This window comes from Anarrhichthys ocellatus, unplaced genomic scaffold, assembly GCF_004355925.1.
Source record: "Anarrhichthys ocellatus isolate YVR2014 unplaced genomic scaffold, GSC_Weel_1.0 scaffold12, whole genome shotgun sequence".
In the NCBI taxonomy this organism is placed as follows: Eukaryota; Metazoa; Chordata; class Actinopteri; order Perciformes; family Anarhichadidae; genus Anarrhichthys; species Anarrhichthys ocellatus.
In genome coordinates this window covers 1,790,608-1,817,136 of record NW_022280042.1, presented here as the reverse complement: position 1 = coordinate 1,817,136, position 26,529 = coordinate 1,790,608, and the positions used below count along the sequence as shown (strand labels likewise).

Sequence of the window (26,529 nt, the reverse complement as noted above, 5' to 3'; positions counted from 1 at the left end):
CGAGGACTTGGTGATGTCGGAGGCGCTGACGGAGGAAAGCTAAGGTGTATTCAGCAGTGGAGCAGATCAGTGAAGTGTTGAAAAGAACTTGCTGAAGACTAAAGGGGAGCAACACTCACACGATCTCAGATGTGCTGGATTGCAGGTTAACTCTCACCGCATAAACTCCCACATCCTCTCATTGCGCGCAGGTTCTGCGTGGAAAACCCCAAAAAGGGGGGGAACGGCCAATTAATTCCCACGAAAGCCCAACAGTTTAGCCACGGGAGAACGGGAGGCGGTGTAGGCCCGGCTTTCAACGCGCTCACTGTTGCCTGCAGTCAGACTGCCTGAGCTAATTGGCCTCGCAGGGTTTAGCTATTGACAGAGCGGATTGTGAAAGCAGTGCAGAGGCGCTTCTGTGAAGAAGAAGAAGAAGAAGAAGAGGGTTTTGTTGTTGGCATCTGACCTTTTGATCTTCCCCCAAACTGAATTTCCTGAAATAAACTCTCGACACGCTGCTTTGTCAAACATTGTCAATGATCAAACCGCTGAAGAGTGGGGCAAACCTTTAGAGCGTCACGTCGCATGTTTTTACTTTCTTCTGACGTCGCTTCTCTTCCGTTGCGAGTACCGACTGTCTCCGTTTCTTATTGTCCTCCTCCTCACACCCACCACATTATACATCAACTACAGATGTGTGTGTGTGAGGCAAAGTAGAAGTTAAAGTGACGGCTCCTTCCTCATTCTGCACAGGAGGAAACTAACACTCCCCACGGCAGCCTCATTAGCGCTCTGGGTCATTCAACTTCTTTATGTGATCATTGTTTGTGTGAAAAACTCAAATATAAACTGATATTTGCACAGTGAGCGAGTCACAGGTATAGATGGTGTGATCCTCGTCAGCTTGTGCGAGCTACTGAAGACGTCACTGTGGCAGTTCGTCACCTTTTGAGTGAGTTATTTTGAGCTCTTTGTTTGTCTGTTTAGTTGCTGCGGTAGATAACTGCTCGTCTATCTTTGTAAAGCTGAGTAATAACCGAGAAAATCAATACTTTTTAACAAATACGTCGATATCCATATTGTAGGGCTGAGCATTGGTGCTTTCACAAAATACTTACATGATGAGATTTTGGATAAAGTGACAAAGTGGGTAAAAAGATAGAACAGGCTGGTAAATTCAGAAAATGACTTCACTTTACTGTAATGCAGCCTTTAAAACTAGGAAAAGACAACACTTATGCCATATTAGCATATCCAAGACCTAAGACCTCTAGTTTAAAATAACAATATCTATATGACATCAATATAGTTAGCAGCCCTTCCTCGCTTCACTACAGATGTGGATGAAGTTACAGCGCTTGCGGTTGTCAGTGGGTCGGGATACGAGTGTCCACTCAGGCAGGACGTTTGTACGGGCAAGGACAAATCAATAGAGCTACGGCTCGGATCTTACAAGCCGGATGTCATTCGGCACTAAGCCTTGTGGTGCACGTTGGGGACCCAAAACTGCTTTAATGCGCACTAACGAGGAGCTTTCAGATGAAGGAAAGGATTCTTATCGATTCCTCGTTTTCAATCTTCAACAGTCACAGAGTAGACCCAGGCACCAGTCCTTTCTCCTACATCACTGCTTCTCCTCCGTCCCCCCCTCCTCCTTCCCATTGAGGAGGTTTTGCACACACACACACACACACACACACACACACAGAAGAAGTAGTGAGCTTTGCTGCCACCTGTTGGCAGAACTCTGCTCGGCTAAACAGAAACGTTTGAGTAAGTCCACACATAAGTGAGTTAAAGGAGCATAAATTAACAAGCCAGGTCTGATTATTCGAGTGTATCCGACACACACACACACACACACACACACACACACACACACACACACACACACACACAGACTAGCCATTGTAGCCCTCCAGCAAACAAGCCATTGGCCTATGGCCACCGTCACACAACCCCTCGCCCCCCCCCGCCCCGGTCCCACGCTCATGTGGACAAGCTGCCCTGCAAATATTTGCTCTCCCCATCCGGGAGGAGTGAACTTGTTAATAGAGCCCCCGCTTGTTCTTCAGAAGTACAGTATTAACTGTGAAGTGTGCGGGCGGCTTTTCAAAATCTTACAATAAGTTGACACGGCGAAGAGCCATTTTGAAAACATCCCTCCCTAACATGCTTCCAAGTTCGTGATGGGGGGAGTAACTCCATTGATGATTACAGCAAGCAGAAGCTGGTTCATACCTGACTTTTGTTTTTAAGACAAACATCCTTTAATGCTTGTGCTTCATTTCCTTTTTAATATTGCCTCGTCTTGCTTCACAATATCAACGGTCACAAGTGGTAGACGTGTGCAACTGGTGACGAGGGGCTGCAGGTGGTGATGTATTAAAGCGGTCCGTCCCATCGGGCTGCTCAGACAGCGTGTTTGCATCTGCAAAGTGTCCTCGGTACTCCCTCCTCACCAAACATCCAGCGCCCCCTGAGAGGAATAATCATTAGTGTCCTCACATTATCCTGCTTGTGTTTCCTCCCTTGTTTTCTAGAGACAATGTGCTGCCTCTGCTGTATTTTGTGCTGATAACAGGTTTTGTTTCAACGAGGGCTAACTGCTGCTATCAGCAGACATCAGAAACTCCTCAACACGGCCGGTGGGCTTTTCTAACTTTTATCAAACTGTCTGGTGGAGGCTAATCTCCATATTTCCTCTCTCCACTGCAGTTGTTCGTGGGTCTGTCCTTCCCCTACGAGGGTCCCGCCCCCCTGGAGGCCATCGCCAACGGCTGCGCTTTCCTCAACCCCAAATTCAGCCCAGCGAAGAGCAGCAAGAACACGGACTTCTTCAAGGGAAAACCCACCATGAGAGAGGTGAGAGGAGCTCACAGGTGTCTTTTACTCTGCTGCTCAGGATGTGACTTCTAACCTCTTCTCTCTCTCATTGTTGTTGTTGTCTGCAGCTGACCTCTCAACACCCGTATGCTGAGTTGTACATCGGCCAGCCCCATGTGTGGACGGTGGACATCGAGAACCCTGTGGAGGTGGAGGCGGCCATCCACTCCATCCTCAGCCAGAAGGTAAACATAAAGGTCTTCCTCATGAAATGTCTGCGTTGTGATAGAAATGATGTCATGTTAGAGGTACATGTGAGGCTAGCCAGATGTATACAGTACCTATACTGCAATGGACCTGCAACTAATGACCGTCTGCACTATCAATGAGTCTGCAGATAACTTTCTGGAGTGATCGTTTGGTGTATAAAATGTCAAAAAGCTGCCGTCACCATTTCCTCAAACCCAAAGATATTCACTTTAGTCTCTCAGTAAGACGATGAAAAGCCGCAAATCCTCAGTTAAGAAGCTAAAACCGGGAAGTCTGAAGTGTTTAATTAAGTATCAAAATATGATAAAAAAATGTCCAGAGGCAGAGCTAAAGTACAGGAGAGAGAGAGAGAGAGAGAGATCCGGTTCCGTCTTCCCGTCCAGGCCCATGCATATTTAAAGGGCCCGGGACCTCGTGTCGTGTTCCGCCGAGCGACTCGGAACAATGGCCTTGTTCACTGGACGAGCCCGCGGATCCTCATATGTTCTGTGATCCGTGGCAAGTTGGAGCCTACCAGGCTCCGGCTCGGCTCCCCTCCTCATCTTCCCTTCCCCTCCTCATCTTCCCTCCCCCTCCTCACAAAGACATGGAGAAAGCATGCGAGTGACTTAGTGCCACAACAAAGGCTTCGGTTGTTGGTCCTCCCAGTTTGAAGTTTCCCTAAATCAGAGTCCGTGGAGGTCGATGGGACTCTAAAGGGCGGCAGACAGCGGGCTGATGTTTCACCATGCTCTCTCTCTCTCTCACACACACACACACACACTTCTCTGATCAGTCTGTCTTGTGTTTGTGCGATCAGATTGAGCCCTACCTGCCTTATGAGTTCACCTGTGAGGGGATGCTGCAGAGAGTCAACGGCTTCATTGAGAACCAGGTAATGAGTGAACACTGGAGAAGAGCACTCAGTAAAACGCAGAAAAAAACCAACAACTAGCTGTTATCGTCTTTGTCAGTATCATGATTTGTTATCGTCTTTGTCGTCAGGATTTGTAATATTCATGCACGTTAATGGTTTCATTATCTCCGTCATACGAGATGGAATGGTTTTAAGTCTCGACTGTGCTGCAGCTCGTGCTGCACGTCCAGTAGTGTGACTCCATGTTGTGTTGTACAGGACTTCTGCCACGGCCAGGTGATGTGGCCCCCACTCAGCACCCTGCAGGTGAAGTTGGCCGAGCCGGGACGCACCTGCAAACAGGTGTGCCAGGAGGAGCAGCTCGTCTGTGAGCCGTCCTTCTTCCAACACCTCAACAAGGACAAGGACCTGGCCAGGTGGGACACTCACACACACGTTTACACGTTTAGACGGGAACATAAAGGCTTTCCTCTGTTATAGTTGTGATTGTTAAAACAGCCAGCAGGTGGCAGCACACACCAGGTTTGAATTGAAATGTGCAGTTTGTCATCCAGAGTGGAGAATTTAAATACACTGCAGTGTTGTGTTAATACCACCGGAGGGCCCAGTTTGTTTACTGGGATTCAATGGGCCAAGCCTCAGGACTGATGCTGAAGGTGTGTGTGTGTGTGTTTGTGTGGTGTGGCTTTCTCGCTCTGATTCAGATAAATAAACAGTCAGCATAGGAACTGAAGGTGCTCTCTCTCTCTCTGGTCTCAGGTTCGGCGTGGACTGCCAGACGGTGGAGTCCAGTGCCGACACGGTGGTGCCGGCCTACAGCGAGACCCGCCGCCACTGCATCTTCCAGTCCGACCTGCTGCTCTTCAGCTGCGCCGGCGCCCACCAGTCGCTGCAGCGCATCTGCCCGTGCCGCGACTACATGAAGGGCCAGGTGGCGCTGTGCAAAGACTGCCTATAGCACCAACAGGCAGGCCGAGGAAAAGGAGAGGGGGGGGGGGTGAATGAAGCCGGAGCAACTTAACAAGTGTTTGAGACTCGTGCTGCTCCCCATCGAACACACTTTAGTGGGAAGACGTCTGGACAGAAGAGACTGTGTATGTCCATCATATTTATTGTTCCCCCCCTCAGCTGCAGGAAGTGAAGCAGCCCATCCGAGCATCCGCAAGCCGCTGCCTCCCCCCCTCCCCACCGGATTCTGCGGAAGTGCTGTGAAATTACTTGAATCAACAAAGAGGGAGCCGTCGTAGACTTTTAAGAGTGCTGCTTCCTCCTTTGGTAGACTGCACCAATCAGTGACCGCCTGCCTGTTGTTCTTCAGGTTCAGGGCAGCGAGGTACCAAGGAGACTCAGCCCCCCCCCCTCCCCTCCCCTCCCCTCCGTCCACCTCCCCTTGGTCTAATCTGAAATTGTTTATTCTTTTGGTAGATTTGCACTGGACTGGCTCGCCAGAAGGCCCACACACACACACACACACACACACACACACACACACACACACACACAGTTTTACACTGTAACCAACTCGTTGGTCTCGTCCGTACAAACATGAGAGCGGACCTGTATCGTAGATATTTTTATCCTGACTCGTACCCCCAGACTCTGAAGCAGCGGTCCTCTTTCGCCCGTAAAAGACGGGACAGTCCAGTCGTGGATCAGTCACCGGCCCCTTTCATTTTCACACATTCACTTTTAAATCGCACACTTGCTTTAAATGTCACTTATTTAAAAAAAAAAAAAAAAAAAAAAGAGGATAGAGCACGTGTGTTTTCTACTAAAAGGCCAGTAGAGGAGCGTAGAAATGTCTTTGTGTTTCCGCAGCACGCCATCCGTCCTCTGTAGCTAAAGCTGTCGCGTACGGGAGTCACCGTGTCATAGGACGTCGTGTCGTAGATGATAGGCCGTCCTCGGTAGCGGACCACTAGATGATTGCGTGCAGAGAAACATGAAAACCTAACAGAGGTGTTTGTCCGTGTCTTAACGTTTAAATACATAAAAATAACTAAACACAGATCCATGTTCGGCTCCCATCTGCCAGACAAAAAAAGAAAACACACTTCTCGTTTTCTTCAAAGAACCATTAGGATCCTGTTCATGTGGTGAATTGGGGAATAAATGCACTACGGTAATCTGAGGTTTGACAAGATATTAGCAACACTGTATATTGTTCATAAGGGTTTTAAAGTTTCTTTATTTATTTTGTATACAAATCTTTGTGTTGCTGGAAATCTTTTCTTTTTTATTTATAGGAGGAGTGTCTTTTTTTCCATTTTATAGATTTTTATTTATGGAGAGTAATATAAAAAAAAAGAAGAAAAAAAGCTTGCTTGTCTTTCGGTGTATGAACGAGAGTTTGGAGGCTTTTGTCTGCTTCTGTTCAGCTTTCAACAGTGATGAGAAGACGTTTAGAGTCTCGCTGGTCATTTCAGCATTTTTATAGAAAACGTTTGAACAACTAAAAAGCGATTTGATGTTTGACTAAAGCTAAAATCATGATTGGTTTCAAACGGAAATCTTTAGTGTTAAATAACCGTTTTAACGGGGGATCGTCTTCATCTTTTCATCGTCATCACTGTTAAAGATGGACAGCGGTGGACAAACCGGAGCCTCGTACACTTTGTGCTTTGATTTCCAATCACTTTTCTGTTTGCACGTGTAAATCAGCACCGTCCAGCTGTACTGTCTCACCGTCAGCTTCTTTTGTTGTTTTTTACTTTTTGTAAACGGGTCAACGATCTTGCATTTCAAAGTACATGATGTGCCTTTTCACCGTTTAGTTCGGTTCTGATTATGGAGAAAATAGAAACACTTGTGATACGGCCTTCAGTCCCAAATCTAACTCCACATAGCAGCTGAAGGATTCTCTCCTGAGTCAGTGTTTTGGGTCACGTGAATTTAAATCGTAGTTTATCTAATTTAAAGTTAATACAATTGAATCAGTCCGAACCTTGTAACTATAAGAATGGATGTTCATTCAGCTCAGAAAATGTTTCCTGTACATTCTTCAGAATGTACATGTTTTACAGTAATTGGATTACTCGCGTCCAGCAGCAGTTTGAGTTCAGAAGCATCCATGTAAACACGTCATTTAGTGTCCTCTTCTCCAGTGGAGCAATGAGGAATAAGCTGTTTAGGTTTTCTTACGTGGGGATGGTTGAGTTCTAACTAGAAGACAAACCGGTCAAACCGGTTGTGCTGCACTGAAAGCCTTATTTACTTTGCTAGTCAGGCTTATTCTGAGCATGCCGTCCATCGGATTATCAACCGTTTGGTTTCTAGAGAACCGTATCCGTCTCTGTTATCCTCAGCATCAAATGTCTCCGTTGTACAAAAAAAAAAAAAAAAAAAAAAGAGCAAACCTGCTACTTAGAGTCACACGAACATGTATTCTCTTTTTCAACCTCGATCATGTTTGAATCGGTCAGTTAGAGCGGTGGTGATGTTGTGGTCCAAGCAGCGAAAGGTGAATAACGCAATGACAACATGGTGTTTTTTTTGTTTTCACAGTCCTTGATGAGTAAGAGGGATATAACTTTATTTTTAAATAAACCTTTTTTCTGTGACAAGACTCCGGTTTAATATTTGTTTTACATCACAGCAATACAGATTCAGTATTTACATTGGCATAGAGTGTGTGTGTGTGCGTGTGTCAAGTCGTACAATACTGAGCAGAAAGCAGCAAGTTAAATTTGGGCCTCATAAACATTTCAGGCACAAATATAACCCCTGTTTGCTAAAACGTTCTCACATCCTTAAAATACCACTTTTGTATTCAGATAAAAGTCCTTAAACGTGACAAAACACAAATAAATACGCCACACAAACTAGTCCCACAGCGCAGTGTGCACATTGGGTTACAGTAATAGAAGAAAGGTCCTCCCTCCTGCTCCTGAAACTCCACATGATCATCACGCTCACCAAAACATTCAGCGGCATGATTAAGATAGGAGTCAGGAAGGAGCAGACGGGATGGAAAGATATCAGTGCGGTGATTCATAGTGATGGAATACAAATAACAGCAACGCTAGTAAATAACAGCAACGCTAGTAAATAACAGCTACGCTAGTAAATAACAGCTACGCTAGTAAATAACAGCTACGCTAGTAAATAACAGCTTTCTTCCCGAGGTCCGGGAAGCCACTGTGCTACAGAAACTCAGTTTTGTGCTTTTACACATATTCAAATGTCAGGGTATAACCAACCATCAAAAATAAAAAGACTTAATTCAAAATATCCTATAAAAAAAAAAGTCTTGTCATAATTGAATCAGTAAATTATTAACATCACTCCACAAGTTATAAGAGAAATAAGGGCTTCCCTTTCAGATCCCAAAAACAAACAGCAGCTCCAGATAAGAGGACACATGTTGACAGTGTCAGGAATGTCCACTAGTCACTGCAGTGGGCTCAGGACAACCGTCAGGCATCACGTATAGAAAACAACAAAAAAGTGACAAAGCCAAAAGGTTAAACATCGCTCAAACAGTTCATCAGATGTGCAATTTCAGTGTAAACTTTCAGTGTTTGGTGACTCCTTCAATAACAACCAGTGGAATCCTTCACAGTATGATATTTACAGCCCGTAGACAGAGGAAATAAATCAGGAATGAACTTGAATTCCTGCACACCCCAGAGTCCAAGCTCCCCCAACTCGAATCCAACAGATTCCACTAACTAGTCTCGCTCGTAGTACTTCTACTAAATCCTAAATAAACCGGGGACAAGAAGCTGCTGCCCTTCCAGCATCCAAACCAAGAAGAAACCTTCACACATCAATGGTCAAGAACTAAATAGGTGAAATTGGCTAAACCAACCCACAAAAGCCTCCTCCTGTCACAACACAGACCAAACCTGGATCCCAACAAGAGAGCACAACCCTCCATCTGTCACAAACTCGCAGGAGTCCAGGCAAGAGCGTGAACTAATCACACAAACAATTACAATCAATTCGACTAAAACAGCAGCTTATGGAAACCAGCAACATCCGCATTTAAAGCGAGGCAATAAAAAGAAGCGACATACCTGCAGTGGAGAGACACAGTGAGCTCATGGCCCAGCTGAACCAGATCAACTAACGAGCCTCCACTGATTAGCCAGAACACATCTGGTGTGTTCCTTAACCTCCTCACCTCACCTCATTTTGGATTCTATGGATCTATGACAAAGATAATGTTTGTCTAATTTGACTTCATATTGATGGCAACCTGAAGCTACTGAGCTGGTGTCTGTTACATCTCAGTGAAGTGGAGGCTGAGTGAGGTCGTGACTTCTCTTTTTGCGACTGGATGCCAAAAAGATTTCTATCGTCCAGGACTGGAAGTTGGCGTTACGCTGCTGAAACGGAGCCAACTCCGGGCTCCCGCCACAACAGCCCCAATGAATATTGTAAACAGTAACTCACATGTTACCGAGCCTCTCTGTGTGCTTAGATACCCCCCCCCCCCCATCCCAACCGAGCGTTGTATTGATACATAAAGAAAGGGTGAAACACCATTAATCCTCCGCTGCTACATCGATCACTTTCACTTTATAGCACAGCTGAGCAAAGGCCTCTAAGAACCATGGGAAAATAAACTGCAGTGTTTTGACAGGGCGATGAGGTGTAACTGAGGTAATGTACATCAACTTGTTGTGGATTCTCTGGTGTCCACATGTCTCCCGTACGCTGCAGTCCAAGCTTTCACAATCAACTGCCTCCATCTTTTCAACCATCTTGTTTAAATACAGAGGCGTGAAAACAACAGACTGACCCGTTCACTGTTAAAAGACAGATAAAGATATTATATGTACCAAATCGTAAAACACTTCAAAAGGCGGCAAGGATTTCATCCATCCCTTGCCGTCGTCACTGGCCTGGATCCTCAGATGAATGAGAGAACTGTATACACACTGGAGGGCCGCATGTGATTGTCTGTGGAGAGAGTGTGTGGACTGTGACCCCCCTCGTCTCTCTCCTGTCAGTCGGCCCCCCTTCCATCCCTCCCAAACCCTCCACTTCTCCCTCCTTTCCCTCCGCGGTCCGTCACTCAAAGCGCTCGTAGTTCCTGGTTTGTCGGAGCCGCGGGACCATGTCGATCAGCAGCCTGCGGTAGAAGAAGAGGAGGCTTTTTTTAGGAAGCAAAAAGAGAAAACGCAGAGAGTTGATGCGAGCACTTTGATCCCCATTCCGACGCAATGCAGACGGACATAAATAGATTTTATGTTTTCGCTCAAGGCAGAAAATCTCACCGCGTCAGCAGTGAAGATCAAACCTTTCATCTGAGAGCCCAATGTTTGTACAGAATGTGCATGTTCTCTGGAGAAAGTTTTACAGAATTGTTTTGTGCATGCATTTATGGTTCATTTTAATTGGTTAATTGGCAGTTTGAGGGGTCAGTGATTTATTTATTTAGACAGGGCAACTGCAAAGAAAACTATCATCTGCACTCTCTAGTAATCACTCACTTGACTCCATAGGCGAGGATGATGAGCCCGATGAGGACGCCTATTGACCCATCCAGGTACCACACCTGGGGCTCATGCTTGAACACTTCGGCGCTGATGAGAATGGAGAACCCCATGACTCCCCCCACCAGTGAGTTGAATCCTGGGAAAGTTCAAACAAAAGTCCTTTGAAAAACATCTGACACGTAGTCAGCTGATGAGGGTTTTGGGCTTCCCCCAGACACCTGCTAAGAGTCCAGTGGTCATGTGACATTGCCTGCTGGGCGCCTCTAACAGCATACGAAGTGTGTCGCGCTGGGCATGACAGATTCTTTAAATGTCCCTTATAGTTGTTAGATACTCAAATGTCACCTGGAACGTGCCGGTTTAAGTCGCTATATGTCACACTGTGACGATTGTATTTAATGAGTAAATAAGCCTTTCTACGTATATGTGAGGGGACAGACTGAATTAGAAGGTGTTTGAGTATCTGTGTGTGCACCCACCGTCGGTGATGAGGGCCCGGCTTGTGAGCACTTTGCCGAGCATGAACTTGATCACGGCCAGGGTGACGCACACCAGGCCGCTGACGATGGCCACACTGAACAGGAAGTCATCCTGAGGGAGACGGAGGGAAGAGAGGAAGTGTTAGTTTCGATTTTAGGATGTGTCTTCGCAGTCGAAAATAGTTTTAAAAAACGTCACAGTGACCCAGACCTTCAGCCACCAAGATATGACCAGTTCTTCCTCGAGTCCAAGTTAACGTTTGTGCCAACTTTGAAGAGATGTCCTCCAGGCATTACTGAGACAACACGTGGACCAGATGGATGAACAACCCAAAACCATAAACCGGTGTGCGAGTCATAAATATGAGCTCCCCAAAGCTCATATTTAATTACTTATTCCGGCAATTATCTCCATCTCATCAAACGCTCAGCCTTTGAGTTTTAAAGATGTTTTCTTTCTTGTCACACCTATTGCGAGTCTCACTGGAAAGAGCGTCAGCGAAAATACCCGAAATGTAAATGCACAAAGGATGGATGGAGGAGGGGGGGCTGCAGAGCACTCAGTGCCTCTGCGGCAGCATTAATATTGCACTATGGCCTTGGAGCTATGAAAAGCTACTTTGGCGAGCTCGCAGACATCAGAGGGGAGATGGAGAGAGAAGCTCAGCATGCTGCAGAGACCTGAGTCAGTGCTGTGACTCAGCTGTGAAAACAACACCTTAGATGGGTGTCGTCCTCTAAGCAGTGAACACATGGGGACAACATCATCGAGTCCAACAAAGACAGACAGTTCTCAGACGGGAGATATTCAGAATTTGCCACAGTTTTACATGTTTATTACATGGAATAAATCACAGGCTTTCACTATGAAGAAGCTGCTTCTCAATACATGCAAACAGGGGGACCATCAGGTCTGAGCATTTTTCATTTTGGGCTCATGAAGGACGGAAATGTGGACACACACACACACACACACACACACACACACACCGAGGGAGCTCATGACAGACCGACGCTGCCCAGAATGTGAACACTGTGCTTGACATTTCCGTTTGACTTCCAGAGCTCCTCGTGCAGAATATCAAAACGGTCCGAGCTGTTCCGATAAGGCAGGGCGGGGCCAACAAGAGCCTCGTTTATAATCACGAGTATTATTCATAACGGTGATTGGATGTGGGGCTTTTTGAGTGGAAGTGTCCTCGACTCTCAGAGGTCACCGCGGCCTCTTCAAATGAATTTAACGTCACAAAAAGTGCCGAGGTGAAGACGACGACGCCTTCGTTTTTTGGCCGCTAAATGACATTAATTGGGCACAGAGGACCAGCAGAGCAGGAGCAGTCAGGTGTCAAAAAACAAACATGCTCCCCCCCCCCCCCCCGTCTGTATCCTCCTCTTCATCGCCGCTGCATACCTAAGCAGCTGCTTCCCTTATTAACATTTCATAGCGAGGAGGAGGAGGAGGAGGAGGGAGAGAGGGGAGGCTGTGAAAACAGAAGCGTATTTCTAGCGTGAGTAGAGGAGGGCTGTGATGCTCTATATATAACTCAGACTGCGATGCACCAGAAGCCAGTGTGGTGGAACCCGGCTGTGTGACGGAAGACTCAGAAAAACACAATCTGTCTGCCTCGCCCGCTCCCACACTCCGCCTTTGTTATGGCCTCGCTGCTCGCTGCAGCCACAGATGAATAGATGGAACACAGTCGGTCCGATGCGTCAATGAAGGATTTGAAAACAAGTTGAATTTGGAGCCCGAGCGAGTTGCAAAAGGCTGTTTGAAACTCTTAAAAAGGGGCAGTTCTCAGCGTGGTGTGTGTCTGTTCTGCAGAAAATGTAAGAGATTTGTTAATGACTTTAGTTATGTTATGCTCTATAGCCTCGTATCAAAGCATAACAGCGTGTGCAGCAGATACAGCTCATTCCATACAGCCTTGATCACACATTTGAGACTGAAACAGGCAACAATAGTTGTTTACAAAACCACACCGGAGTGAATTAGATAATAGAGCGAAAGTGGAAAGAGGCAGTGGGTCTCTACGGTAATTCAGCTCACCAAAACGCAACGATCGAATTATATTTACTCATCATCATCATCCTCATCATTGTTCAGATCCGTTTCTGGAGAGATGACTCCTGCTCTGCAACGGGGCAGTAAAGCTATTTCAGGAGGTGTGAAAGCTCACGAGTCTTCACACCTGAGATTTGTGACATTCTTCATCCAGCAGCAACACTGTTACACCTCTGTCATCCCCACACACACACACACACACTCTAATGCAACACTGCCTCCTCAACATCAAATGAAATAAAGCAACCCAATCATCCAGACCTCACTTGTGATTTTCCAGAGCCAAAGCGTTCCATCTGTTCAGTCACACTGAGCTCCTCCTCTTGGCCCAAACCACCAGCCCTCCAGTGACCAGCACTACGTGATGGCCATCTTATCACATGAACCGCCAGGTCAACATGGCAACACGGGGACAGAATAATTCATGTTACGTCAGCCGCTTCATGCTAATCACGGCCTGCATATTGTTTGTCTTGGACACTGAGAAGTACACTCAGATTTCAGGACGATATTATTAGAAACAGGCACAAAGTCAACAGGCTTTCTGAGAGAAAATGCTGGTCTATGGCAGACTCGTGGTATCACAGCATGGAGAGCAGATGAGTCCTGGATTGACAAAGTGCTTTTTAGCCTAAAATTCCACCAAAATATCTGCTTATCCACCAAACTTTTGGCACCCTGACTCCAGTGAGACGGAACAAAAGCATAAAGTCACCCTGTTTGACTGTTCACTTCACAATAAAAGAGATTTGAAAGGGTTAAACCAATAACATAATCTGTCCCATATGGTGGGCGCTTTAATCCAAAACTCACCTCCAACTCCAGTTTGAATCAAATTCTGCCCCCTGCACCATGATGATAGCAATCTCCTGCACACTGACACTCACTCTATGTCATATAAGACGGGAACTCTAATCTAGTACGAGCTAATGCTTTCATACAGCCTCTTCAGCTCTGCTGACATCCGTTCTGTGTTGCTAATTAATGAATGACTCCTTACCACTTCAGGTAGCAGCTTGGTGGCCAGGTCGTGGATGGCCTTACCCAGAATGCACAGGGAGGACAGGATGAAAACCACGCCCAGGATGACACAGGCTCTGCGGAGGAGAAGAGACGGAAGTAAACTGCGGCGACGAGCACATTAGGAACTACGCAAACACAAATGATGAAGCCAGACAGTAAAAGGGATTAAGACTAAATGATAGTGACCCTACAACAATCCGTGGATGAGTTAACTGTGTCACACCGGTGTACGGGGCCAAGATGCTCCGTGAAGACTTCGTAGGAAGCAGCAGATGTCCTTTAGAAACCTTCTACCCAATTAACAAGTTCTCCAGGGAGACAGAACAACAACTGGAGCATATGCCCCGGTCACGCATGGCCACCGGCGAGTGCTCGATCCAGAAAGATCTTCTCGAGCCACACTCGGGGGTCCTGGGCTGAGGTAACCACGGCAACAACCGACATCACCCCGGGAGTACACACACACACACACACACACATCATCCCCAGGAACAGGCCCCCTGCTGTCTCTTGCACACAGTGGATGTAAACATGTCTCCATGACTACACACAACTACAGCGAAAGGAACAACGGATCCATCAAGTCACTCATCTCGACGCCTGTTACCGTGGCAACCGCTCTGTACCTGGGCACCGCTACTCGGCCGCATCTCCTCGATCGAACGCAGACAGATGAGAGAACGCACGAAGAAGAATGTCGATTCGCTGGTTGTTGTCAGTGGTTTTCCTCACTAACGGTCGAACAAATACACAAACAGCAGAAGAAAGGAAACACAACGCTACAGTGTGTGTGTATGTGTGGGCGTTTTAGTTGCTTGCATGTGATTCTCACTTTCCTGTCTGTTCATTTATGCATGAATTTATCTGTGTGTGTGTGATACAGGAGGAGGCCTGGCCTCTCGGTGAAGCCAATTACTGGCTGAGTGCCTCCCCGAATTTCTCCAATTAGCTGCTGAAGTGACATAATGAAGGCTGCTGTCTGATGACATTTTAATGAGATTTTACACTCTCACATATCCATCAAAAGTATTTTTGTTGATGTGCTTTATTGATGTAAACCTGCAGTTCTGGTTTTGGATCTTGAATACACAGTTACACACAATCATTTACTCTCTTTTAATTGTATCTTAACTAAATATTTGGTTTTATTTACATTGGAAGTGAGTGACTGAACAACGACGACTAAGATTTGATTTTCAGCTATTATGAATTTATAAGACTTGGAATTAAAAATCAATAAAAGAACCGAAATAGACAGCGACACTGTGACAGACAGCTGCGTTACACTCCCCCCCTCCACCCTCTCTTTCAGTCGCCTGCTTGAGCACCCTCACCATTCAGCTGGCTCTGAAAAGGCCCACCTGACCTCCACACACACACACACACACACACACACACACACACACACACGCCATTCTCAGCAGGTACAGATAAGCCGCGAGGCGATCGGTCCCAGCGGGGCCGAGACTGACAAAGCTGAAGAGACACTTTATCTGACACACTCCTCTACTGGACAAAGCCGGCCACACACACACACACACACACACACACACACACACACACACACACACACTAGACACTGTGTGGAAACATTAAAGTGGATTTCATCACTTTTATAGGTTTGTTTTGGTCGTCATAGATGAAATTAAACCACCTGGGCAAGCTGAAAAGAAAGGCTCCATCTTCTTATTACATTGATTTGAAAACATAAGTTATGATAGCCTGCAAGATGCATATCATATTTGGTCATATGGGTGGCTAATAATTATTCTAAGACAATTACATGCAAATTCCAGGGAAAGACCTCCCTAACACTTCATTCATACATCATTTCAGTGATTTTAATGCCTGGGATTTATAGAATTGAAACCCTTTTTCAGGCCCTTGAGGTGCACACTCACAGCTGAAACTTGATTCTTGCGGCAGGTCTGACTTGCTCTTTTTTTTTTACGCTGACTCTACTCACATGTATTCGCGGTGTGCCGAGTGGACGGCCGCGGCGTTGCTGTACCGCCACAGCACAATGGCCGAGGACAACACGTCCAGGGAGGCGTCGAACTGCAGGGGGGGGGGGGGGGGGACAGTTACAGTGTTACACTCTCTATGGCAGAAAGAAGTGGAGGATTTACGGTCGACTTACGGCAAATCCAAACGCCGAGGCGCTGTGGCGCATGATGGACACAGCTGGAGAGAAACACAGAAAGAGAGAGAGATACTGAACAAGTGACAATTCATTTAATGTGGAGATCACACACAACCATTTTTAATCCCCAATCTTCCTACATATAGGCATGGATTCTGCATGTGATGTTGACATGAATTAGTTTCTCTGTGTAGACTTTAAAACACCAGCATGAAAGTCTTTTATTTTGCAGGAGTATTAAGCAAGATGATTTCCTGTCACTGGCTGTCTTTGGCGGGCTGATAACGAGCTGCAGATGTGTTGAAAACATTGTAATCGTCCGCACACCTGCAATGGCGGGGGGGGAAACTGGGATGAGAGGGAAAGGAGAGACAAACAAGATGGAGACGCAGATAGATGGAGGGGAGGGATACTCTCCTCCTCCTCCCACGTTTATTTTTAGCGACGCTCACTGGGGGCCAGACACTCAGCCCTGCAGAAACACATCTCTTTCCCTGCGCCTCCGCTTTCTCTCTGCTGCAAAGATAGTGAAATGATGATTCCTTCATCCATCCTCCATACCTTTATTGTTTCATCTCTCTCTGGGCTGAAGGAGCAATCATCCACTTCCACTGACCGAAATGAAAAACAGGAATGAATTCTGCACTTAAACACACATGAACAACCCTTGAATACAAATGAGAAGGTGTTTTAAAAAAAAATCATATCAGAGATCTTCAGGGATGTGGCATGGAAATGTCCAGATGTTTCTATCTCCATAAAGACCTCGTGTTCTGGTAAATACATATTGTTATGAGCACTGTGAAACTAGTGGAAACCAGATTAACTTCTGTATTTAAACTGTCCCTTGGCTCTGTGTGTGGTTACAGACAAACAGTTCAGCAAATACAACTTGACAGCTGCTCAACTGCAGGTTAACAGAGAGTGACTGTATTTCATGTCGAGGTGTCACGCATCTGCCAGAGTTGGCATAACAAGAAGGGGAATGTAGCAGGTGCTCTTATTTTGCAAGTTAAATTCTTGCTTTCATGCTATTTTATACAAGATGTTCGTTGGCAGAGGTCTCATTTGGGATGGAAACCCCCAAAGACCCGTCACATCTTGGTGGCCAAAACACAGAAACGCATCCTCCTCCTCCTCCTCCTCCCTCTTTGATTCCTCCCCTTTGTTCTTCCTCTCTCCTTCTAGCTCCTCCATTAAGCGCGGAGAGAAGACACCGTGTGCAAATGAGTCCACTGCGGCTCTGCATCCGTCAAAGCCGAGTCCGGCGACGGCTAATTGGCTCCCAAGAAAGCCGGCCGGGCGTCAGCGGGGAAGGAACTACAGCATCAGGCTATCACACACACACACACACACACACACACATATATGAGCTCTATCGTCTCCCTGTCTCCCCCTCCCTCCCTCCTCCCTGCTTGTCACATCTGACAAGAAAAGGCAGATAAAACACCGTCTGAGCTCTGCCGGTTTATTGGTTGTTTCTGGAGCGGCGTTATGCATATCAGTGGAGCACTTTGCTACTCGCCTCTTTTTTTGCAGACACCAGAAGGTGAGCTGGATGTGACATTCTGGGTCACGTGACGCCGAACTCCTGAAGATGAGAGAGTGGTATCCATCTATTTGCCAAAAGGTCAAACTTCTGCTTGAAGTAAAGTAGAGCCAGTAGAGTTGGGAATATCTACCACCTGCTGTTTAAAGCCTTTTCCCCCTCCAGTCTTTCTCTATAGACGGCACCAGCCAATGGGAGTCGCTCTCATACTCCACACTTTGGTGTGTCAGACTGGACCAAAAACTACAATAAACTTAAAGTTGCAGCTGCCCGCCACGAATACAATTCACACACACTCAGATAGGCCAAATGTTTGACTACTGCTAATGTTTGACAGGGCCTGATACCCAATAGGCAATACTTTCACTTCATATTCTCTTATAAAGATATAAAGACAACAGAAAGTGGACTAACGCGTCGACTCTTTAGAATTCAGGTCACTCGTGACTCTATGTCACTCTATGTGCTTTCTACACCCTGGATCCATTAGCTTCTTCCTTAGAAACATGTTATTAATGCCGTTTCCTCATGCGTGGAGCGGTCCCATGGAAACAGGAGGAGTGTGATGCTAACAGCTGGTTAGAAAAACAAGATTCTTACACGGTCTTTGTTTACAATGGCACTCCCTGGCTGGCTGCGAAAGACCAGAGACTGACTTACAGACGTGTGAACGAGTGTTTGAGGAGTGATCGGGTAACTCATGCGGCGGCTTGTTTGCTGATTAATGTTCGATGATATGATGACATCCTAGTGAGTCACACAGTTTAGACGTGATCATCAACAAGGAATATCAAATGTTGAGCACTGTTTCAATGTTTTAATCACAAAAAAAGATGATGAATGAATGATGTTATTGTATAATAGATGAAATAACATGAAGCATCGGCAACTATTTGGGGCTCGACTCCCCGATTTGCAATGAACAAACCTCTTCCAGACTGGAAAAAACACACACACCAAAGACGGAAGTTGGCCTTCCGGTCCTGCTTCCCCGACCAGCGCTTCCTTATCGGAACAGGAAGTGGGCAAAATGTTTGAAACAACACCGACTGAACTCAGGAAGAGGCTCTGATTTCCAAAACAAAACGTCTCGGCACCTTGAGCCACCTCGCTCTGACCCAAGTGGTCCAACTAATCGAATTCCAATTCCTAATTTCACCCTCAAACAAGACTCCAATTAACTATTGAACCGCTGGATTTTCTTCACTACGTCGGCTTGTATTTCTCTGGGGAGCGCCAGAAATCGAAATAAACCAATTATGTGTCGGGTAATGACGGATGTGCTGCGAGTCAGATCACCGGTCTCATGGACAGCATGTCCAGTCTGCATATATTCTCAGTCTCCTGCATTATAGGAAACTCATATCTCTGCACATCTGCAAAGCGACGTTTGAGGTGATTCAGCTCCGCTGCAGCAGAGCTCGTCTTCTTCACGCGTTCGTCCGTCAAGCAGACTAATCTGCATTCACCGCAAAGCAGGAAGAGGCATCGGTCGACCACGGCGGGATGTGGTGGCGACAGGCAAGAGACAAGCAGAGTCTGTGATGGTTTTTAAGATATCTGACACACGTTCATGTCTGACTGCCTCAGAGTTTTTCAAATGTCTAAATAATCGGAGCCTTCGAATCCAATTTCACCAATTGGAAAAAGAAGATGAAACATAACTTGGAATTAGATCTACAAAGTGAATCACTTCTATCCTAAATTAGAATTCAAAGAGAGGGAACCTTTGACACGCAGAGACATTAATAAAGAAACACACTGATGCAAACATCTGAGAGGCACTCAGAATTTCTCATTTCAAAGTCAAAACAGAACGAGTCACCGCATCCACGCGGAAAAACCAGAATGTGTACAACATGAGAAATACAACTTGACGGCGTTGCTTATTTTTAACTGAGAGAAACTGTCATTTGAAGTGGAAGCGGTGGGAAACTGATGTTTTAGTGAAACAGGATGTGGGAAGGGTGGACCGTGAAAGCTTTCTTCATGTCGCCTTTCGTTTTTGTTGTTTGATCAAAGGTGTTGGGTGTCACATTGATCTGCAGGGCGACACAGTAATTAACAGAAGCGTCCCTCAACTGAAGAACCAAGCGGCGGGTGTCAGTTTTGCGTAGATGTCTTTGAAAGCATCACTTCCTGTGAGCCAGAGGACTCGTCGAAAAAGACCTTACTCACTGAAAGAGACGATGGCCAGCATGAGCGTGATCACTATGGAGACCCAGGACACCCACAGAGCCTTCTTGCGGTAACTCTGTGCTTCGTGGGGCTTCAGGCGCATACTGCTTTCCAGGAGACCTGCAGACATGTCCCAGGGCACAGTGACACACACACACGATATAAAGACTCTCACTACTATAATAAACTGACTTTAATAATATGGGTGGGGCTACAAGAGTTATTGTATATTTCTAAGATAAGATAAGCTATGCTAGCGACTTTGTGCTTTAAGCTAAATGCTAACATCATCGACGCACATCCATGCTCACAATGACGATGCTAAAGTTTAGCGGTTATTATTTATTTGCTAATTAGCACTTAAAACTAAATACAGCTGAGGTGGACGGGACTGTCATTGGTTCACGATGTAGTCCTAAACCAAAGCATTGACCTGTCGTTAGCACTAATTTAAACGTTATGGCAACACAAGAGTGGTTCATCCTGAGGGGAGCGTGAATGTCTGAAACAAATTTCGTGGAAATTCATTCAAAAGATGTCGAGGCATTTTTACTCAAAATAGCACACGTTCAACGTTACGGGTGGCACTAGAGGAACAGTCGGGGGATCACCAAAATCAGTGGGATTCATCCTCTGGGGACCGTGAACGAATTTTCAGGTCAATACATCCGATAGCTGATGAGATATTTCAGTCCGGGCCAAGGCGGTGGATTGAAATGAAACCATGTGAGACGATTCGTGACCCCGCACTAAACATTGCTTTTTGTAAGAGGTCACAAGCCGAAAAGGTCCCTAGTTTGATCTTCTGACAGTAACTTTTTTTTGGAGTTAGTAAATTACACGTACAGCCACTTTATTACTCTATCAATTGATCGTGGCCCTATTCATATGTGTTATTTCCCCTTTCCCGGAGAAAGTCCATTAATTCTGTTCTCCAACAACACGAATAAATTGCGCCTTTCACGCTTTCCAGGCAGCAATTTCCACTTGTTTCACTTTTGGTGCGACTATGAGGCTTGAAATGTGTTTGAGTCGTCCAATCAAATGAGCATCATGTCTGCTTTTGTTTTAGTCAGTTACAAGATTGTAATAAAGTAATATTGAACGGGCACCAATCTTCTATTGGCACCCTAATAATAATAACAATCAGAGTAGAGTTTGAAAACGGCATCCGGTCCATTACAGTGACAAAGATATTGTCCATATCAACATGACACATCTATATCTTAAGGTCAATATCAGATCACTTGGGTGTGTACAAGCGCAGGAAAAGCATAAAAAAACACACTTTCTTCTGTGTCACTGATTCAATTGCTGCTTGTTTGTTTCACTCTTTTCCAAAAAGCACAAAAAAAACTGTAATAACAGCACAGTAATTTAGGAAGCATGTGTCTGGCAGAATAAACCGTATTCCACATCTTACCAGCTCTGTAAATAATGTATCATATTGACCATAACAATACGATTTGTGTTATATCAAGTCTGAATGGATGTGAAGAACTTTAAACATATTTCACAGCGCCTACCTCCGTCCTCCACGCTGTCTGTTATCTTCATCTCCTGGTCCATCTTGAAACCTTCTCCCTGACCTTCTGTGTTGGGCTGCTGCTCCTGCTGCTGGGAGTCCGTCTGCTCGCACTGCCCGTTCACCGCCGCGGGGTCCACTACAACCGGGTCCGGGTCGGCGGTGGAGTCTGGCGGTGCGGCGTCCGTCATCTTCTCGGCGGGTCGCGCGCGGTTCCAGTTGAGTGAGGCACTCCAAAAATGTCACACCTGGGCGAGAAGTGCAGGATTTACTAGGGAGACACGCAGAGACGGAGAAGAGGGGGGAGACTCCTCTGCAGGTCCAGTTGCGCCAAATCGCACACCGTGAGGCGAAACAAAACCGGAAATAAAGAGATGGTGAACTTCAAAACAAACGCCTGTTTTTCGACGAAAACAGAGAATGAGAAAATGTATATTTTGTTCAAATAGAGAATACATCTGAGCCTTTTGGTTTTTTTGTTTGTTTTTACAGATGTTTTAATTATCATTCAATTATTTTAGAATCAGTTTGATTAGGTATTTTACTCCACTACACATGACTATACAGTTATACATTTTAAAAGCATTAGTCGGTCCAATTCTGAATCCAGAACATTCACTTCTAATTGAGTCGTTTTATATTTTAGACTCCTGAGGCTACTTAAAAACATCTGAATTATTCTTTTATCATTTACTAAATGTTTTAAGGTTTAAATTTGGAGTTTCCATAAAAAGAAACAGGCTGCCTTTTATTTTGAAGGCGGTAACCGGAACTAGTGTCGGCTATGTTGCTGTCAAAAACCGTGTGCTGACAAACTTAACGCGCTCAGTCTGAACGAGCAGTAAAAAAAATAAAATATTCACAACAGGCTGCAATTTTGCGACGTCGAGAAAATAGCCACACCTGGACTCTAATTTGTAAGCCCGGTGGAGTTCACGACAGCCAGCGAACGTGCAGACCGGACCCTGTCACGTGCGCTGCTTTGTTCGCCTCCTTTGTGGAATATGTGATGATGATGATGATTTTTTTCAATGATTTTGCTTCAAATCATGTTGCATATAGAATTGTTATACAGTAGGATCCTACTTACCTGAACCTACACTTGTTTTGATAGATCACCTGGGGCCTGAGGGAATTTTGTTCTCGGTCTCTGCTGCCGCTTAGTGGTAGAAAGAGAGAACTGCAGGCCAGAGGGTGCTATGGGTATTATGATCATTACGATTTCTTTCTGCTTCTCTTATCGTATTCATCAAATACACTTTTGAGTCATTGCTCTATAGGCTTGGTGGCGAATAATTGGGATACATTTTTACAATCGACATGCACCAACTTTCAAAACAATAGTGGCTTTCAAATGTTTCTAAAGGCTCACAATAATGCAAAGCACAGTTGTGACCCCCAGTGGCTAATCCGCGTATTTCAACCTTAATTACTATATTGTATTTGATACACTAACAAGGAAAACACCAGACGGACTGTCAAACGATCAAAGTATATCTATATAATACATCTGAAATAACTAATTTTGTTGTAGACAAAATGTAATCCTATACAGCAACAATAACATATGAGCAACGATGAGTGCTATGTGCGCCTCCTGCCACTGGTGGCGCTGTTCAGAAAAAGGCTAACCGGTTTTAATCAGCCTCGGCTGCTCGTTTTTCCGGTGCCCCCGTCTCCCCCACTCCCTCCCGATGCTAGCACCGTCGGGCTTGGCTGTGGGAGCGTAATGGCGGTGCACCGGGGACCCTCTACGAAATGGCTCTTCACCCGGGAGCAGCTCGAAAACACGCCGTCTCGACGCGGCGGAATAGAGGCCGACCGGGAGCTCTCCTACCGGCAGCAGGCAGCCAACTTGATCCAAGACATAGGCCAGAGACTCAACGTGTATCCTTTCTGAACCGCAGCGGCTAGCCGGCCGACAGACAGGTTAGCTCGAGTTAGCATTAGCTTACAGGAGGGCCGGAATGGCAAGGCTGGTTTCAATTCAGTTTAACTCTATAAACGCACATAAAAGCTCTTGCTGCCACGTAGAGACCTCTCTCCGACAAGACAGGCCATTTAACTGAGCTAACACGGGGTCTTGATTTAGCTAGCCGGAAGCATTCAGGCCTGGTAGCTAGCTTAGCTATTGTTTTGTCTCTTTAGGCTGCATATTCCATTGTTAGCTTTGTGTGTAGTGATATCAGTGACATGATTACTGATGCTGTTTGTACATGTAAGTTAAACCTATCACCACGTTACAAATGCACTATTACGCCTTTGTACGAGTTGAAGCGTATGGATTGATTTTGGGGGTTTTAACCTGCATGTCACACGTTTTGCTAGCTCGATGTTAACGTGTCAAGGTTTTCTTCACCAAACCTGTTAGTCAATGTATTTTTTACTGTATATCCTCCATGTGTTGTGCCTTAACTTACCACCCAGTTCTCAACTAATCATCAACACCGCTATAGTATACATGCACAGGTTTTATATGATCCACTCCTTCAGCAAATTCCATAGAAACGTAAGTACCACTGCAGTGTTGGCTGATGCCATAATTACTGGTGGCACCGGCTGTGAAAACTGAACTGGGTTTTTTTTTCTTCTTCCCCTCTCTAGGTCATTTCTCAGACTACATTGTTCCTGGCAGCTAAAGTTGAGGAGCAGCCCAGAAAGCTGGAGCATGTCATTAAAATAGCCCACGCCTGCATTAACCCACAAGAGCCGGCCGTAGACACTAAGAGCAACGTAAGTCAACTACGACCGAGGATGTCAGGGAGTTTAACCTCGCCTGTGAGGCTTTTGGAGAGAAAAGAAACCGTTAACAGCTGCAATCGGTTAATTGTTGAGTCATTTGTTCAAGCACAAAGGCCAATTTCTCAATAGCAAAGACATTGCTGCTTTAATTTGTCTAATATGACAGTCAAATTAAAATCAGATGGGTTATGGACTGGTTGTTGGGACAAAACAAGCAACAAAAAGACGTCACCTTTGGTTCCTGTAAATGGTTTTCTTCAAATTTGTTGTCGGTAGAGAGGACAAAGATAATTAAGTATTAAGTCCAGCGAACATTTTTCACCACACATATGAGCGTACAGGATTTTTTTTCGCCATTTATTTGACATCCTCAAATTGAAAGGCTCTACTATTGCAGTTAAGCTTTCGTATCATAAAGGTGAAAGGCGCAGTGGTACCCTCTACAAATGTCGGTTCTTTACTTACCTTTACAGATCCGGCTGGCGATGCTTTTATTTTGTAGGAATGCTGATTTCAAATTGTTCATTGAACTTTTCCAGGCATTCCAGCAGCAGACACAAGAGCTTGTAGCACTGGAAACAATAGTGCTGCAAACGCTGGGTGAGTGCTACTAAAGCCAGTTTATTTTGTGTGTTTTTAGTTGCAGCCACTGTCGCATTAATATTTAGTGACTTGTTGTCGCGCTGGCACCGGTGGCTGATCATCTTCCTTCAACATCTTTTATTGCAGGTTTTGAAATAACAATCGATCATCCGCACACAGATGTTGTGAGGTGTTCCCAGCTAGTGCGAGGTAGAGCCTTCTTTCTCACTTTACTTTCCAAGGAACTGTTTTTTTAACAACGCAATGTTGTGCCGTTTAGTTTTTTTTTTCTCTCCAAAGAATTGGCTCGGTTCTAAAATGAACTTTCTCCTTCTTTTACAGCAAGCAAGGACTTGGCACAGACTTCCTATTTCATGGCTACCAACAGGTTATTATCCTGTTCCCATTATTGCACTGTAATGGCACACTATAGCTTCCTGTCCTGCAGGGCCCCCCTTCCTGTGTCCAACGCCCTGTTTGCGGCCTGGGTCCCCGGGAACCCCCCAGCGCGGGGAAGTACCGGGCCTGGCTGCTGTGTGCGGTGTATTGTACAAAGGGCTCCGTGTTGGCACAGAGGGGTCGAATGCACAATGTGGAGTGTAGTGGTGCCGTTTGCCTCTCACGGTTGTTCGGTACGGAGTGCACATGTCTAAAGAAAGAACTCAAATGGTAGCCTGAATATAGATTGCCACTAAAGAGTCTTAAACTTATAGAGTGCTTTGGTAAGTACAGTTTACAGTTGTTTAATTCTTTGTTGCACATTTTTCACCCTAAAAGATCTAACAATGAACCGCCAAACTACACTGCAAACTGAATGCTTGTTCTGTGTGGTGATGCCGTTTTTAATATCTAATCGAGTGCTGTTGTCTTTTTAAAGAGGAAATGTGGCGGCTGTAATGTTTACTAAAATTCGCTCCGTAATGATTCTGACTTTACGCACACACAGCTCTTAGTTTTGATATTATTGTGCTGTTGTTATTTCACTTTTTTGTTTTTACAGAGGCTGCTAGTTTGATATGCAAGTCTGAGAGATTGATGTTCCCAGCAGATGATGGTAGATAGGATCTCTTAATTTGGGGTTATGCACAAAGAATGGAGTCTAGGTGGAAGTGTAGAACTATATTTACCTGAACACAGCCTACTTGTTCGGCATTCCAACACCGTTTAATATCTTTAAATGCAACTCGCACGAACACTAAAACAAAACACGCCGTCGCAATTCCTGTGTTGTAAAACAGCGGCGTTGCACTTGAGACATTGTACTTGCTGAGGGGAAAGTCCCCGTTTAACTTTCAGAGTGATTCTGAGACGCTTTGGTGCACAGGAGCCAGTTTGCAGTGTAGTTTGGGATCCAGGGTGCAGAGAACCTAAAGCCTACTTGTTTGTCTTGGCTATCAACGTCAGTGTTTCTCAGTCTTAATGTTCCCACGTTTGATGTTGTGAAGTGAAAACGCACTACTCCTTTGACACTAATTCAAGTAGTCAGTCGATTTAATTAAGTTTGTTTATTAGTTGTGATTTCCTGGAGTTTACGGCTCATTGAGAGATTTAGAAACACTGTTTTTAATGTTTTAAATTAAAATCAAAACACAATAAATCCACTTTCAATGTATCATATGCACACACACGTGTGTGTTCATATGAATCATATGATCATATGATACATTGAAAGTGGATTTATTGTGTTTTGATTTTAATTTAAAACATTAAAAACAGTGTTCATATGAAGACACACGTGTGTGTGTGTGTGTTCATATGAATCATATGAAGACACACGTGTGTGTGTGTGTGTGCATATGATTCATATGAACACACACACACACACGTGTGTGTTCATATGAATCATATGCACACACACGTGTG

The 26,529-nt window shown here is 45.3% G+C and overlaps 3 protein-coding genes across 6 annotated transcripts in view; 2 read left to right on the top strand and 1 right to left on the bottom strand.

Moving 5' to 3' along the window:
* Positions 1-5,522, top strand: part of mgat5 (alpha-1,6-mannosylglycoprotein 6-beta-N-acetylglucosaminyltransferase) — a 53,953-nt gene extending 48,431 nt beyond the window's left edge. The window contains exons 13-17 of the mRNA XM_031852341.1: positions 2,701-2,847; positions 2,937-3,053; positions 3,878-3,952; positions 4,193-4,350; positions 4,694-5,522. Of these exons, the coding sequence (XP_031708201.1) occupies positions 2,701-2,847; positions 2,937-3,053; positions 3,878-3,952; positions 4,193-4,350; positions 4,694-4,892 (696 nt within the window). The 3' untranslated portion in view covers positions 4,893-5,522. The remainder of the gene's footprint in view (positions 1-2,700; positions 2,848-2,936; positions 3,054-3,877; positions 3,953-4,192; positions 4,351-4,693) is intronic.
* A 3,632-nt stretch (positions 5,523-9,154) lies between these two features.
* On the bottom strand, positions 9,155-21,671 carry LOC116386264 (transmembrane protein 163). 2 transcript variants are annotated; one of them, XM_031852342.1, is made up of 8 exons: positions 21,344-21,671; positions 19,818-19,937; positions 16,088-16,131; positions 15,914-16,005; positions 13,925-14,021; positions 10,860-10,971; positions 10,375-10,516; positions 9,155-10,013 (listed from the first exon to the last, which is right to left on the bottom strand). In XM_031852342.1, the coding sequence occupies exons 1-8, from the start codon at positions 21,531-21,533 to the stop codon at positions 9,953-9,955; spliced, it is 858 nt and encodes a 285-aa protein (XP_031708202.1). In that variant the 5' UTR covers positions 21,534-21,671; the 3' UTR covers positions 9,155-9,952. The 2 variants fall into 2 exon arrangements, with proteins under 2 accessions (XP_031708202.1, XP_031708203.1); XM_031852343.1 differs by lacking the exon at positions 19,818-19,937.
* A 1,345-nt stretch (positions 21,672-23,016) lies between these two features.
* Positions 23,017-26,529, top strand: part of ccnt2b (cyclin T2b) — a 5,757-nt gene continuing 2,244 nt past the window's right edge. Inside the window, exons 1-6 of one of the 3 annotated variants that reach the window (XR_004212940.1) lie at positions 23,017-23,229; positions 23,770-23,851; positions 23,947-24,075; positions 24,624-24,684; positions 24,814-24,876; positions 25,009-25,388. Coding sequence is in view for 2 of the 3 variants with exons in the window: in XM_031852066.1 (XP_031707926.1) it covers positions 23,072-23,229; positions 23,770-23,851; positions 23,947-24,075; positions 24,624-24,684; positions 24,814-24,876; positions 25,009-25,319 (804 nt within the window). In the remaining variant the exon portion in view is untranslated. Of the gene's footprint in view, positions 23,230-23,769; positions 23,852-23,946; positions 24,076-24,623; positions 24,685-24,813; positions 24,877-25,008; positions 26,229-26,529 lie in introns of those variants that run through there. The other 2 variants (XM_031852065.1, XM_031852066.1) reach the window with 2 other exon arrangements.